This window comes from Bos javanicus, chromosome 23 (assembly GCF_032452875.1).
Source record: "Bos javanicus breed banteng chromosome 23, ARS-OSU_banteng_1.0, whole genome shotgun sequence".
In the NCBI taxonomy this organism is placed as follows: Eukaryota; Metazoa; Chordata; class Mammalia; order Artiodactyla; family Bovidae; genus Bos; species Bos javanicus.
This window is the reverse complement of record NC_083890.1, coordinates 7787185-7802444: the sequence shown is the minus strand read 5'-3', so window position 1 is coordinate 7802444 and position 15260 is coordinate 7787185. Positions and strand designations below refer to the sequence as shown.

Genomic DNA, 15260 nt, shown 5'->3' with positions numbered 1-15260 from the left:
TGGAGCAACGAAGCCCATGTGCCACAATTATTGAGCCTGTGCTCTAGAGCCCGGGAACTGCAGCTACTGAGCCCATGCACTGCAGCGATTAAAGCCCACACACCCTAGAGCCTGTGCAACAAGAGAAGCCACCGCAGTGAGAAGCCCGAGCACCGCAAGGAAGAGGAGCCCCTGCTCTCCGAAGCCAGAGAAAGCCTGCTCACAGCAAAGAAGACCCAGTGCAGCCAGAATAAATAAAAACTTTTAAATAAATCAATAAATAAATCTGAGAAATAATACGAGACTGTGGGAGCCCTGGCTCAGGGTATCAGACTGCCAGATCCCCAGGCAGGAGGTGGGAGCTTCCAGGGATGCTGTAAGTGGTTGGAAAGGAGAACTGATGGGCCTGACCCCTCCTGAGAGGCTTCAGTGGAATGACCTGAAGCTGGGACAAAGATTAAGCCCAGGAAGGAGGCTGCCTCCATCCTCCTGGCAACTGGTTTGCCTGGTTCAGGCCCTAACCTCCATGGCTGGGTTCCTCCAGCACCACCTCCCAAGGAGTCCTCTTCTAGAAGGAAAATAGAGAGGATGGGACACTCGGGTCAGAAAGCCCAAACTCAGGATTCGCAGGGAGCCAGTGACTGCAGGCGCCTCCAGGAGGGGAAACTGAGGCGCTGGGCCTAGACTGGGGGGATGGGGAATTCCTTCTTAGCATATCTTTTTTTACCTTTTGAATTTTGGACCATGTGGATGTTTAACCTATAACCAAAACTAAAGATGCTCAAATTCTTAGCCCCTTAGTTGCAAGCTCCAAGCACCCTCAGAAAGACCTCCAGGAACCCACCTCCATCCTGCATCCAATCCAGACCTGAGGAGTCGAGGGAAGCCAGGGGGTGGTGCTCAGACCCTTCCCCGGACTCAGAAGGAACTCGGGGCTGTGCTGAGGAAGGGGCCACCATGTTTGACTCCTAGGCCCTGTCACCAGCGTGCTCCCCACCTCCCCACCACCACAACTGCCTTTCTAGGCTTCTCCCCAGCTCTGCCATGTGACTCTGCAGAGGGTCCAGACCTCTGCGAGTCCCGGGTTCCTTCTTGTAGCCAGAGTTCACACCACCTTCCCAGACTTCACCCCTGGTGTCAACTGTTCTTGGAGCTTTCTCTGGTCCTCCCTGACGGGGCCTGCGAGGTGCAGGATGGCCACCCCCATGCTGGCAGTGCCATCTCAGGGTTTGGGGCCGATAAGAGGCCGTCTGCAGGGCTTCCTCGGGCCCTCGCCCCTGACATAGCAGCCGGGCCAGGAGGGGAGGCAGAGTTGGGCCAGAAGGGCTGACTCAGTGCAGCAGCCACCCTGCCCGGTCAGCCGGGCACCCCACCCAACGCCTGCCGGGGTTCCCAGAGAATTCCTTCCCCATGCCATAAGCTGCCCTGGGCGGGCACCCCAGCCTTCAACAACCACTCAGCCACAGCCAGGGCTGCCCGCCTGGCCAGACTTCACACACACACACACACACACACACACACACACACTCACACGCTGAACCTCCCAGGGCGCCTGGAAGGAGACAGAACTTGTTCTGTTGGTCATCCTCCACCCCCACCTCCCAGCCTTTAATGTCATATCTATTCATTTCAGACACTTACTGACCACTGACCACAGGCAAGGGACTGAAGAGGAAACGGACAGAGGAATGCAGCCAGCTAACCCGAACGCGCGGTCCCCGCCTGGGGAAGACGGAGATCAAAGAGCCTGTGGCTGCCCATCCCCTGGTCCCACAAGAGAGAGTGATCCCCTCCTTCTGCTCAACTGCCTCTTGAGAACCAAGCCCCTGGTTCTGAAGACCTGAATCCAAGGGGCCTGATCTTTCCTCCTCCTCTGCCCTGAGGGGTCGCAAGCAGATAAGGCGACCCCTCCCTGGACAAACTGTGAAAAGCAAAAGTCCTGGAGCATGACCACGGGGTCCTGGCCCCAAGCAGTCCTCTGCAGAGAAGCTGGCCCGCCTCTCTGGACTTCAGTGTCCCTGCGTGTGGAGTAAAAATAGAGAGCTGTGTTTCTGAGATCCTGGCAGGAAACTGGCCCCACGTCCCCAGTGGGTGATTAAAGAGAGGCAAGTGAGTGGACGGACTTGCAGAGAGAGGTGTAGGCAGGGTTCAGGGCTCAGCCAGAGGTGGTGCAGCTCCCGGGAGCTAGTGACCGGAGAGAGTCCAGGCCTGGAAAGCGGCCAATGGATCAATCATTGACCTTCTCCCCCTTCCAGTGCTCTGGTCTCTTTCCAGTGCCTCCCGCTGGCTCAGAGGACAAGGGATCCTGGGTAACTCAGGCCACAGAGGCCAGCCACTCAGCACACAGAGCAAGCACGGAACAGCGGACAGTGGATCCAGAGCGGGGCGATGAATGGAGAGTATCTGTTGATAACATAAGTAACTACTTTGTAAAACATTTAGCTCAAGCAGCAAATATCTCTATAATTGTTCTTGTTGGCATAGTCCTCAGGGTTCTCAATAAATACCAATAACTCTAAAGAAATGACAACCTAATAGGGGAATTTTGTTTAATAGGATGACCAAAAAAGGGACTTTTTTTTTAAATGTATTTATTTTTAATCGGTGGTTTCTGCCATACATTAAGGCTTCCCAGGAGGCATTAGTGGTGAAGAACACTCCTGCCAATGCAGGAGATGTAATAGATGTGGGTTTGATCCCTGGGTCAGGAAGATCCCCTGGAGGAGGGCACAGCAACCCAGTCCAGTATTCTTGCGTGGAGAATCCCATGGACAGAGGAGCCTGGCGGGCCACAGTCCACAGGTCGCACACAGAGTCAGACACGTCTGAAGCGACTGAGCACGCACACACACCATATCAACATGAATTTTTAGGAGGAGAGACGTTTATAAGACAGAAGATTTTATCCACAAAGCAGACTTCCATGTCCTCTCCCCAGTAGAATAATCAGCTGTTGAGTAGCCACTGGCCAGAAGGAGGAAGTAAGGGGTGCAGGGCTGGGCTGCACTCGCTCCCTATCATTCTGAGTCAGAACTGGAGGGTGGTGGAGGCTCCAGGGGAGGCTGTCTGATTATAGCTCCCCGTTACCCTCTGAGGTTACCCTATTTCGGTGCCCGGGTCAGGACCTTGGCAGGAGCCCGGGAGAAGAGGGAGGCCTCTGGCAGTTCTGCGTCTTTCCAGGCTCGGGGAGGGGGCCCTGCCGTGTGAGGGGAAACTGTCCAGGCCCTTACGCTCCACCTGCCAGCAAGGTAAGCAGGTCTGGAGGAGTGAGCTCATGTCAACGCGGTGAGCCTGTAGAGAAAGCAGTGTGAAAACCCTCCTGGGACCAGCCCCAGGCAGGAGCAGCCTTTGTCTGGCAGGAGACAGTGGGGTGATGTCAAGTCCACCTGGGTTGGGCCCTGCCTCCAGCTGCGCCCCACACCCACCTTGGCAGGACGGAGGCCTGGGGGCCGGCTGAGGGCTGAACCTGGCAGACAGGACCCCCTCCTGCACCCGGCTTGCCAGCCTTTGTCTCTGGAGCATTCAGAAGAGGTCGCGCAGCAAGGGGCGTGCCATGCCCTCTGGAGGGGGCGGGGAGAGGTCATGGTCGAGGCACTCCGCTCTAGGGGGAGAGGGAGAGAAAGGCTTGCTGTTTGCCCAGGAAGGGTGCAGACACTGGGGCCCTTGTCCTGGGGCAGCGGGGGAGCTGCTGGCCAGATGGAGAGCGGCCGGGGGCTGGGGCAGGGGAGAGGAGGGATTCCAGGCCCAGCCATCAGCCTCTTCCTCCCAGCCCCCATCCAGCTCCTGGGCCTGCCCGAGACTCAAGGAAGGGCAGCCCCAACTCCCACCCAGATACAGAACCTCCAAAGGCAGTCCTGAGGCTGAGGGCCCGACGCTGCAGAAACCCCCCGGGTTTGGACCATTGACGCTGGGCAGGCTTCTCCCTGGAAGAGGGTCTCCTGGTCTGTGCCCGCACACACTCAATCGTGTCCGACTCTTTTCGACCCCATGGACTGTAGCCCCCCAGGCTCCTCTGTGCATGGGATTCTCCAGGCAAGAATACTGGAGTGGGTCGCCACGCCCTCCTCTAGGGGAATCTCCCGACCCAGGGGTCAAACCTGCATCTCCTGCGTTGGCAGCCAGTCTCCTGGTTGGCAGTGAATAAGCCCAGCCTCGGGCCTTCGGAGCAGCTTTCCGGTGAGGAGGGTTGAGTCCGGGACCCAACAAGCACTGATGAAATCTGTGCTGCGTGCAGGGCCCTGCACAGGGCAGGAGAGTGAGAGCCCCCTGAGGGCCTGAGAAGCCTGGTCACCAGGCGCCCGGCTCCCGCCCAGCCCCTGACCCCCAGCAGACAAAGGGCTGGGGCTGGCAGAACCAAGCCCAGCAGCTCCCTCTCAGCCTGGCCCTGTTGTTGTTCTACACCCTCTTTGTAAACGTAGCCACTCCCAGGAGTGTCCCCAGCACCTCAGCCAGCCCTCAGCCCTTGTCCAGGGTTGGCTGGGGGCGCAGAGAGGAAGGCCCCCCAAGGCCAGGCTCTTGGAGCAGGAGGAGCAGGGGCGGCAGGGGCAGGGTGCGCCGGGCAGAAAGAGAAACAAAAACCACCACCCACTGCTGACCCCTCGCGTCCACCCCTAGGTGGCGCTCTGGGTGCACTAGCGCACTTAAGCTTGTGTGTGCGTGTTAGCCCGTCGGTGGATTCCGACTCCGCGACCCCATGAACTGTAGACCTTCAGGCTTCTCTGTCCATGGGATTCTCCAAGCAAGAAGACTGGAGTGGGTTGCCATTTCCTTCTTAGCCTGCCATCCTCCTTTTATAGGTGAGGAGGCTGCGGCTCACCGTAGCTAAGGAGACAAATAGCTGATGGACAGGGAAGGGAAATTCTGTTACTGAAGAGTTTGGTAAAGGTTGCACAGCCACTAAAGTGTCTCCGTTTTTCAGATGAAGAAAGTTCAGGGAGGTGAAGAGATCCACCGAAAGTCACACAGCTAGCAAGTGACAGAATTTGGGCTTGCACTCAGGCTGGCCTGGCCCCGGAGCCCACGGTTCCATCTTCAGGCTGCAGAGGGCCCCAGAGAGGGAGCCTGGAAAGACTCTGTTCTCAGAGATTCCAGGCAGAGGGCGGCTTCTCTGCCCTTGCAGACCTTGCCCCAAACCCCTCCTCAGTGGTAGCCGGGGGCGGGGGAGGGGGGGACCCTTGCAGTTGGGACAGGGACTCCACTAAGGCCTGTGCCTCCAGCCTCCACCTCCGGCTGCCACCTAGTTCTTTCCTCCGACTCCACCTTCCAGGGGCCCGGCCTGGCTCCCTCCATCCTGGGCCAGGCGGGCCTCCGCACCAGGGCCAGGTTGCCTCTGGGCACCACCGTCTGCGGGCCACACACAGGCTGCACCTACCCTAATTCCAGCAGATTTCAGCGCCAACCACCATGATTCATTAGTTCCCCCTTGTCCCAACAGACAAAATGCACAGCAGGAGGGAAAGAGGTCAGACAGCAGAGACGACTTCCAGGTTGTAAGGAATGGGAGATTCGAGAATTGGGAACCAGAGAAGGTAGGGTCCTTTAAAGGAGGAATATGCTAGGCTGCCTGAGTGAGAATCCAAATTCAGGGGTTCCGGACTAATCCACTTCCTCTGGCTCCTCCAGCTTCCTCCCCTCTGGGCCCGAGTGCTGGAGTGGGAGCTGGAAGCTTGCCTCCGGAACCTGTTCAGACCTGCAGCCAGGCCCATACCTGCAGCAAACACCGGTCCCGTACAGCAGCAGAAAGAATGAGCACTCACTGAACACGTACTGCGGTCCCCCTCTGTCTCTGTCAGCTCATGTCGCCTTCAAATGGCCCTAAGAAAGCTATGGTCCTTATGTCCACTTGACAGCAAGGAAACTGAGGCTCGAGGCCTCTTCCAGGATTCCCCATATTCCCAACATCTGTTCGTCCTTCAAGGTTAAGTTTAAATGCCCCACTTCTTGCCCAGGACCTCTGCCCTCTGCGGGGCTGCCCACAGGGACCACTGCTAATCAGAGCCCCAGCTCTCCAGGCCAACCTGCCGTTTCCTAGCTCTTTACCTGGAACAAATGACATCCCTAAATCTGATTGCTTACCTGCCAAGGGAAATGATGAAGCACCAAACAACAGAGGAGGGTGGTGAGCGTTCAGTGAGGTAACAGACATAAGGCCCTGCAACCAGTCCCTGGCACAGAGAGGGCGCTTAACAGAGGCAGGCTGTCATTGCTGACTTTATTTCATATGCTCTCTTATTGGCTCCCCATCATGTTAACTCTGTAAGTTCAGTGAGGCCTCACCTGGACATCTCAGTCTTGGTTTGGGTTCCCCAGGACACAAAGATTCAAGGGCACACACATACATAGAGGTGACCAGAGTGAACCCCAATAGAGGACGGGAGAGGCGAGGCAGGGAAGGGACAGAGGCAGGCATGGCGGTGATGTCGACCAGCTCCCACTGTGGAGCCCAGCCCTGCTGGGGAGCTCGGGGAGCCGGGTCAGTCTCTGATGTGCCCTTCTCACCCCCGCTGGCCTCAAACCCCAACTACATGCCAGGCCCGTTTCCTGTAGCTCTGAGCCCTGCTGACGGACCATCCAAGGCTCCTGCCTTGTTCAGTTAACAGACAGGGACAGGAGGCCAAGCCTTGGAGACAGGCGTGCCACAGGCTGAGGGCTGAGCCTGGTTGAGAGCCAGCTGGGCACAGAGATAGGCATCAAGAACACTCTGTGTATGTGAATGTGCTCAGTCGCTCAGTTGTGTCCGACTCTTTGCGACCCCATGGACTGTAGCCCGCAGATTCCATGGGAGCTCTGAATCCCCCTCAGTCCATGGGGATTCTCCAGGCAAGAATACTGGAGTGGGTTGCCATGCCCTCCTTTGGGGGATCTTCCCAACCCAGGGATCAAACCCATGTCTCCCGCATTGCAGGCAGATTCTTTACCATCTGAGCCACAAGGGAAGCCCTTGTCCTGGCCAAACAGGAGGGACCCGGTGGAGGTGCCGCCCGGAGGCTCACAATCAGATCTTGGCAGATCACTGCCATCAGGTACAGGAGGGAGGGTGGGTAGCCTGACCCAGCTCCCCCTGCATTCTCAGACCCCAGGCCGCCATCTCTGAGGGCTCTGAGTCCAGTCCAAGCAGGTTCAGCCTGAGAGACAAGCTGGGGAGAGGACTAAGGGAAGAAGAGAAATATTTGGGCACAATGTTCTAATGACTATTGCTACCTAACAAATTCTCCAAAACCTGGTCGTGTGAAACAACGGCCATTTCATTTTGCTCAAAGTTCTGTGAGTCAGGGATTCGGGAAGTACCTGGCTTCCTGAAGGTGGGTCTTGCTGGGGGTCTGCCGTGTGATTGCCATCAGATGCCAGCTGGGGCTGGAGTCATCACAAGGCTCGTGGGCTGGTGGTGCACGACGGCTGTTCCCGGCACGGCCAGCAGGGGGAGCGCCCCTGAGCTGCAGATGGGACCCCGTCCACGTGGCTTCTGACTTCTTACAGGGGGGCTGCTTTATCCCAGAGGGAAGAGGTGGAACCTGGGTGGTCTTCTCTAACTCAGCCTCAGCAGTCACAGAGCGTCACTCCCACGGTACCTGATGATGGAGGCAGTCATGGCCCTTCAGAACCAAGGGGAGAAGGACACAGTTCCCCTCTCCCTGGGAAGAGAGCCAAAGGGGCCATGTTTTAGATTGAGCTCAGGTGACATCTCAGAACAGGTCCCTCTCCCTGTGCTACCTGGGATCTCACAGGTTACAGGCCCGGGGGACACTAGGAGACTTTGAGGCAGCATCCATCCTACAGATTCAGACTGGGGCTCTGAGAGTGTAGGGCCTGGGCCTCTGCACCTGCCTCAGCTCCATCCGGCCCGTCTGTGACAGTGAAGGCCAAGGAGCCCTTGGGCCCTGAGCCCCAGGATGGGTGAGCAACCTGGAGAGGTGTGTGTGGGTGGTGGTGCACGGGCCCGGGGGTGTTTGAGTGCGAGTGTGTGTGCCCACGAGGATGCGTGCATGCGGCTGGAGGGGGGAGGGTTAGTCCCCTCCCTGGAAGAAACTGTGCTCCACCCCTCCCTGAGGACCTGGGTTCTGCAGGGCTGACGGGGAAGTCAAGGCAGCACCACGGGGAGGACAGGGCTTCAGGGGGAGGGGCTGAGCGAGAACGAAGCCTGTGGGCTGGGAGTCAGATCCTGGGGTCTCGGGGTTCAGGGCTCTCAAGAAGAGGGTGACAATCATCAGAAGCCATGGACAGCTTCCTGGTGGCACAGTCAACCACGGAAAGACCTGCAGAGACGGGGGGAGGGGGCGTGGGGGGCCAGGGAAGCCAGATAAACACATCATCTCCAGCTCCTCCCTGAGCCAAGAAGTAAAATGCCCCCCAGCACCCCGCCTGCCCCACAGTCCCCAGGGCAAAGTGGCCCAGGCAGGCCAGCACCCCACGTGTGACAAAGCCTGTCACCAGCCTCTGCCCTCCCTCGCCGGTGCCCACCAGGGCCCCCTGCTCACAGCTGTGTACCCAAAAGGCTCTCAAGAGGCTTCCGCTGAAGGAAGAAGGCGCAGGTGCGTGCTGGGGCTGGCTGTGGGCAGGGGTTCCCCCGGCTACTGCCCTCGCTCCTCTGCTGGGCCTCTGGGCAGGGTGGCTGCTGCAGCAGCCAGTGCCCACTCCAGGGGCCCACCCAGGCCTTCAGGCACTTCCTGAGCAGCAGGACGTATCCTGGCCTGAGTGCCCCTGGAAGGAGGCAGCTTATCAAAGGGGAAAGGACACTTTGTTCAGGCCTGGTCACTCGCCCAGACTGGGGGTGGCATGTTCGGGGCCTGGCGGGTAGGGCAGGGCACTGCCAACAGGAGGGTCCCAGCCAGCAGGCTGGGGCGGGAGGTCTGGGGAGGGCGGATGCGCCGGCTCCACGCTCCAGGCGGTGCCAGGACCTTGGCCCTTCCAGAAATGCGTTCGGGCGCCCCCTTCCCCTTCACAGTCCTACCTTCTCTCCATTCCCGTCCTACCTCTCAGTCCTGGAGGGGCTTTGCGTTCACTCCGTTCATTCATTTAAGCACTGTGTAAGGGTGCTTGGAAGGTACTGGTAAGGCTCTAGACCCTGGGGACAGAGCAGCAAACAAAACCGCCCGCAGCGCCTGCCCTCGGGAAGCTCACGCTCCAGTTGAGAGGCCACAGCGCATAAACAAACTAAACACATGATATGTCAGATGACGGAAGCGGTCTGAAGATAAGTGAAGCAGGGGAGGGGCTCAGAGAGGGAGTGGCGTGGAAGAGAGAGATGGTTTTTCTTTATACGGGGTGATTAACAAGGTGACAGCAAAGGAAAGACGTCAAGTAGGTAAAGAAGTGAGTCGTGCAAATTCCTAGGAGCAAAGCCGGCGTTGCAGCGGGAACAGCAAGTGCGAAGGCCTTGAGGCAGGAGCGGGCTGCGCCTGCGCCTGCGCAGGAAACAGCACAGGGAGACAGCAGGGGCCGCCAGGCCAGAGGGCAGGAAATAGCAGAGCCTGCCTGCCGGAGCGCGGGAGACAGCAGGAGGGCGGCCGGCGAGGCTGGAGACAGAGGGCCCAGACGGCAAGCGGCCGTGGGAGGACTTGGCTCTCACTTGGGCGATGGAGAGGCAGTGTAGGGCTTTCAACAGAGGAATTGTTTATTATTAACATTAACTGTTTAGTTGTTTTTTTAACTGTTTAATTTTTTTTTTTTTTAGTATTTTTTAAGCGTTTATGTTTTAAAATAACAGTAGCTCAGGAATTCACTGAAAGTCCAGCGGTTAGGACTCAGCGCTTTCACTGCTGGGGCCCAGGTTCAATCTCTGACCTGATCTGGGAAATAAGATTCTGCAAGCCGCACAGTGTGGCTAAAAAAGGAAAAAGCAACAGTAACCCATGTTACCTAGTGCTTAAGACATATCAGCCACTCTTTGAAACAATGAATATGTATTAGCCCATTCACTCTTCCCAATAATCTTCATTAAAGATGAGCACACACTGATACTAGGGAGGTCTCCACCATGAGATGCTGGCAGCACCCCGTCCCACGCTGTGACAAATGAAAAATGTCGAATGTCCCTGGGCAGATGGAATAGCCCCGGGTGAGAAGCACTGCCGGAGGGTCTCCCAGCCGCCCCGCCCGCCTCTGTCCCAGCTCAGCCCCGCACCTCTCCCTACAAGTGTAACAGCCCCTAACTGCCCCTGCCTCCTCCACCGCACGCCTCATCCTAGATGCCACGACAGAGCCGCTCCCCACTCTATGGCCCTCGACGGCTCCCACCGCCCTGAGGATGCACAGCAAGCCGCTGAGGTTGGTGCCACGGCCCTGTGTAACCCGGCCCTACAGCTGCGGCTCTGTCCTCGAGGCCCTCGTGCCGCTGCCCTCCCTCTCTTGCCCAGCCTGGTACCTTGTGCTGAGCCCGCTCTTTGCCAGCCACGGTGCTGGGCACCCAGACCTGGGGACAAAGCTCCCGGAAGCCTGCCTTCACGATGTGTCTGTCCAGGGGAGGGGGGAGCAGGGAAACACGTGGATCCCATTAGTTCCATAGCCAGGGAGCTGTGAGGGCCCTAGAAGAGGAGGTGCCAGAGTCGAGCTGTATAGGATGGGCAGGGCTGTGAGAAGGAGCAGGGACGATCTGGGGGCAGCAGCTGTGAGGGGCTCGGGAAGTGTGGCTGTGATCAGGGCCCAGCCAAGGCACGATATTGCCCGTGTACAGAGAGACAATCGGCAGGGAGCCAAGGACCGAGTTCACATATGGGCAGACTCACCAAGGGAGACCTGGGAGAGGGGAGACCAGGGTGGTTCCGTCTGGATCAGAGAGGCAGACAGTGGGGCCCCGGTGCCGACTGGACACTCCCCCCATCCCCGGCGGGTCCCCCTGGCAGGCATGCCCTTTCCCTTTACTTCACCTGTCAAATCCCTCCTGCTCCTGCAAGCCCAAGTCACAGACGGTGCCTCCTCCTCTTTGAGGCCTTCTAGGTTCCTCCCTGATGGAATCACTAGCTCCTTCCTCTGCTTTCCAAACCTGTGTTATAGCAACATCTTGCTCTGATTTTTACTGCAGGGTTGCCCTGACCCCACGTGCCCACTGTGGATTTCACGAGGACAGGGAGGCAGTCGTTTCTGCTTGGTCTCCGGACAGGCTAAATCGAACTGCCTTCAGCAGAGGCAGCCCCAGCCCTCCGCGACCCGGGGATCCGGGGGTGGGGGGTGAGGGGGACATGGAAATACCCACCGTTGGGCATCTGGCCCAGGAGCGCACCTTCGCGGGAGGGGGCACCATCGGATTGCGGGGCCGTCGAGGCAAGGACGCATTGGCGGGGCCTGAGTGCGCACAGGCCCTGCTGAGGCGCGGTCGCCCACGGTGGCCGGCAGGCCCTCCTCCGACTGCACACCCCGAGGCTGACCCTGTCCAGCCGGAGGCGGCGGCGGGATGCGGCTGAGAGATTCCGCGCGGCGAGGGCCCGGCTGACCGCCGAGGACCGGCGGCGCCCCCTGGTGGTGGAGCCGCTCCGGTACTCCTCACGGTCCATTTCAACGCCGCCCCACTGCCCTCCGAGTTACAGCAGCCGCCAGCGAGGAACTCACCCCCGACCCCAGCAACCTCCTGCGCGGTACCCCCCGCCCCACAACCCACCCCGCTCACCCCTACGGTCTCGTCCCTATGCAGCCGCCAAGGGGGCCTTTTAAAATGTTAACCACTGGGCACTCGCTCTGATAAGCTTAAACCCCTCAAGGGACTTCCCTGGTGGGTCCAGTGGCTAAGACTCCCAATGCAGGTGGCCGCGGTTCGATCCCTGGTCAGGGAACTAGATGCTGCAAACTGCAGTTAAAGACCCTGGCTGCTGCAGCTAAGACCTGCCACTGACAAATAAAGACAAACTTTTAAGATAAGTAAAAACAAACTCTCAAAACCCAATCAACAAAGGATGTGATCTCCTTCCTTTCTGATCTCACTCCCGCTCTGGCCACGCAGGTCTACTTCCGGTTCCTCACACGCTCCAGGCCTGCTCCTGCCTCAAGGCATCGGCCCCTGCTGCTCCCGGGCTGGGGCATTCCCTGACGCCCCTGCGGTCCCTGCCCTCCCTTCCTGTGGTTAACAGGACCTCCTCAGAGAGGCCTCCCTGTCCCACCCTCTGAGACAGCTGCCCAGCAGCTTCCTCACAGCACCTGCCACGCCCGGGTCCAGTTTCTGTTCAGTTCATCCTGCTAGCAATCCTAAGTGCTCATATAGTGGAGGATCAGCGTCTTGTTCAAGGCTCCCCCCCACCTTGCCCCCCACCTACTCCAGTGCCTAGAACAGGATGTAATGAAGTGAAGTGAAGTCGATCAGTCGTGTCCGATTCTTTGCGACCCCATGGACTGTAGCCTAACAGGCTCCTCCATTCATGGGATTTTCCAGGCAAGAGTACTGGAGTGGGTTACCATTTCCTTCTCCAAGAACAGGATGTGGTGGGTGCTTAATCAGTATTGATATTTGATCCCTGCCAAACAGCCCTTCTCTCAGCCTGCAAGAGAAGCCTGTGATTCGCCCATTTCCAGGATGTGAAAACTGAGACTCAGGGAGGTCAGGGGCCTGCCTGCAGTCACATGAGCTTGTCAAGCTGGAGCTTTGCTGCCACCTGGCAGAGCCTCTCCCCCCTGCTCCTGCAGCAGCTTTCCCACCTGGAAAAAAACCCAGGGGGTGCTGCCCTTCCCTTGCCTGGGGAGAGGCAATCCTGACCACCACTGCCTCTACGCAGGGCTCGAGGTGGCATTTTCCTCGAAGGCCCTGCCCAGGAGCCCCACCTGCCGTCTCCCCAGGCAGGCAGGCCTGCCTCTCACCCTGCCCACCTTTCCATCCACCCTACTGCCCCCACCACCACCTACTGCCTTCCTTTCAGCCCCTACCATCCCCCATGTGCCCTCAGAATGGATCCAGGGGCTGTTTCTCACCTCTGTTTCCCTCAGATACACAGTAAGAGAGAGAGAAACAGAGGCCCATATGCAGCTACCAACAGTGAGAGGTGACGGAAGATGAGGGGTGGAGGAGAGAGACATCGGGCAGGGGCAGCGGCTGGCAAGTTCTGACGTTCAGCTCGACTTGGACCTGCCGAGGGCACCGCCACCCTGACTGGTCCCTTTGCGCATATGAGAAAAAGGCAGCTCTCGGGGTCTCAGAGCCCTTCACCCTGGGCCAAGCCCCCAGTACAGGACCCAACCTGCAAGTGGTGCGCAGCCGCCCTCCCCTCGCTGTCTGCACACCAGGGACGGCAGGCCGGGTCTTAATCCCCAGACCAGGGATCGAACCTGTGCCCCCTGCAGTGGAAGCGCAGTGTCCTGAACACTGGACTTCAAAGTAAGTCCTGGGAAGACAGCTTTCAGTGCTGCCCAGGCCTCGGGTCAGACCCACAGATGCATCGGCAGCGTTCCCCGAAAGCCTTTCGGACACACCTGCCTGGCCCCTGGCCCCTTGCAGGGTGGGCCTGTGCCCAGCCCCCTGCACGAGCCCCCCAGGCCTTCCCCCGCAGCAGGTCCCTGGGCCTTGTCATCCCTGCCTTCCCCGCTCATGAGCGTCAAGCTAGGCCCATCCTCAGAAGCTGGCCAAGGACCGTCTGGGGCCAGGGAGGGGACCTCAAGCCTGCGTTGACTCAGAGCCCGTTTCTGCTCCCAGCCTCACTGACCTTCCTCCCTGGGGTTCACAGGAACCCAGGGAGCGAGGTGGACCATGCGGTGCCAGGACCCTCACTTGACAGAAAGAGAGGAGCAGGGAGCGGGGGCCCAAGGTTGAGATGCTCCCCAAAAATCTAGCGCCACTTGGCTCAGGTGAGCAGCCGAGGAGCCTGAGCTGCCCGCAGGGCCCAGCCTACCCTGACCCACCATGGTGCCCACCTGTGCCCAGGGGCCGCTGCTGCTGCCCAAAGACACCAGGGGCGGGGGCAGGGTGGCATCTGGACTGCTCTGCACCTCGGGGTCCCCCTCCAGCCTGGGCATGGCTGGCACCAGGTTTGGGGGCCTCCCAGGAAGGGGGAAGGCAGAGAAGTACCCTCTTCGTGGGGTCCGTGAGGAGGGCTGCGTCCATGCAGGAGACACCAGGGAGCCCACAGTCTGCCCTCCGAGGCCCCCAGGCTTCCCACCAGCCAACACCCTGGAGGAAGGAATCAGCGCCCAGGTGAGTCATCTGATCGCAAGGCCACCTCCCAGCTGACTCAGGGGGACAGTCCACATGGGCCTTTCCACCGGTCCCAGCTCAGGGCCTGAGTCAAGGATTCCAGAGGGTGGGCAGCCTGCCTGGGAAGCCCCGGCCCACTTGTGAATCACTAGCCATCTTGTCTCCAAGCCCGGCTCTGAGCCCCCGTCTGGGGGTGGGAGGCAGGGCGCTCACCTTCGCTGGGCTGGGCGGGGCAGGGCGGTGCAGGAGGTCGGGTTGCTGGCCGCCCCTCACCGCGCCCCCAGCACTACCTGACAGGCAGCTGCTGTTTGCAATCACAATAATTACTCAAGCAGCGGCCGTGTTCTGACACTGATCTTCAGCTCTGTACAGGCCTTGGGCTGGACCCAGTGGGAGCCCTGTGGAGAAGGCCAGACGTGTCTGTAAATAGCAGTGGTGTTGATAAGTGTTGGGACAGTGTGAGCTCTCACATGTACGCTGGGGGCTCAGAGCCCAGACCCCAACGGGAGACAATGAACCAGCATCCCACGGGCAACCAGCCGGCCCTCCCGGCAAACAGCACCTCCTGGTGTCCAAACTGCACCTAGCCCTCCCCCTCATTGGATGCCCACGAAGCCAGGGATGAAGGTGTGCCTCCCATGAGGAACTCACCCCCACCTTTGCTTCTGGAATTTGGTAGAGCTGGAGGAATGTCTTCTTCTAGATGTCTGGATCTCCCTACACCCAGGGTCCCCAGAGGTGCCCAGCACTCCGCTTGGCAGAGTGGGCCCTGACCAGGGCAGCAGGGTGGGGCCTGGCCCCGCACCGCTGTGGCATACCTCCACTTACCCAGGGGCCCCTCACCTGCCCCAGCCCGGCCCCTGGGGCAGGTCCCCACGGTCTGCTTTCCTGGCTTTGTCCCTGTGCCGGCTGGGCAGGGACTTCCTGCTGGAGAATTCCCGGATCCTCCCAGGAGGCCCCACGCCGGGCCTGGGAACTCAGGAGGAAGGGAAGTCAGGGCCTGCAGGCCTTGGTGCCCCAGGTCCTTCCCCACCGCGGTCAGGTGCACCAGACCTGCCGTCTTCCAGCTCAGATGGGGACCGGGGCTCTGCAGCTGGGGTGGCCTGGGGCCTGTGGGCCCCGACGAGAGAGACCGAGACTCCGGTACACTAGGCTTGTGCAGGACGGGGGTCGGGCT

The 15260-nt window shown here is 59.5% G+C and overlaps 1 protein-coding gene across 8 annotated transcripts; it reads right to left on the bottom strand.

The window, feature by feature from the left end:
* Window positions 1-2498: 2498 nt before the first annotated feature.
* On the bottom strand, window positions 2499-11575 carry LOC133236115 (uncharacterized). Of its 8 annotated transcripts, none has more exons than XR_009732738.1 (7): window positions 11168-11575; window positions 10842-10957; window positions 8949-10499; window positions 7267-7610; window positions 4077-4217; window positions 3405-3580; window positions 2510-3270 (listed from the first exon to the last, which is right to left on the bottom strand). XR_009732738.1 is itself a non-coding variant. In XM_061397937.1 (6 exons), exons 2-6 carry the CDS (start codon window positions 7314-7316, stop codon window positions 3076-3078), a joined length of 645 nt encoding a protein of 214 aa, XP_061253921.1. In that variant the 5' UTR covers window positions 7317-7610; window positions 8949-11139; the 3' UTR covers window positions 2528-3075. The 8 variants fall into 8 exon arrangements, 2 of the variants coding, with proteins under 2 accessions (XP_061253921.1, XP_061253922.1); XR_009732741.1 differs by having other exon boundaries at window positions 2512-3270; window positions 8949-9799; window positions 10340-10957; XR_009732740.1 differs by having other exon boundaries at window positions 2499-3270; window positions 4077-7127; window positions 8949-10957.
* Between the last annotated feature and the right edge of the window lie 3685 nt (window positions 11576-15260).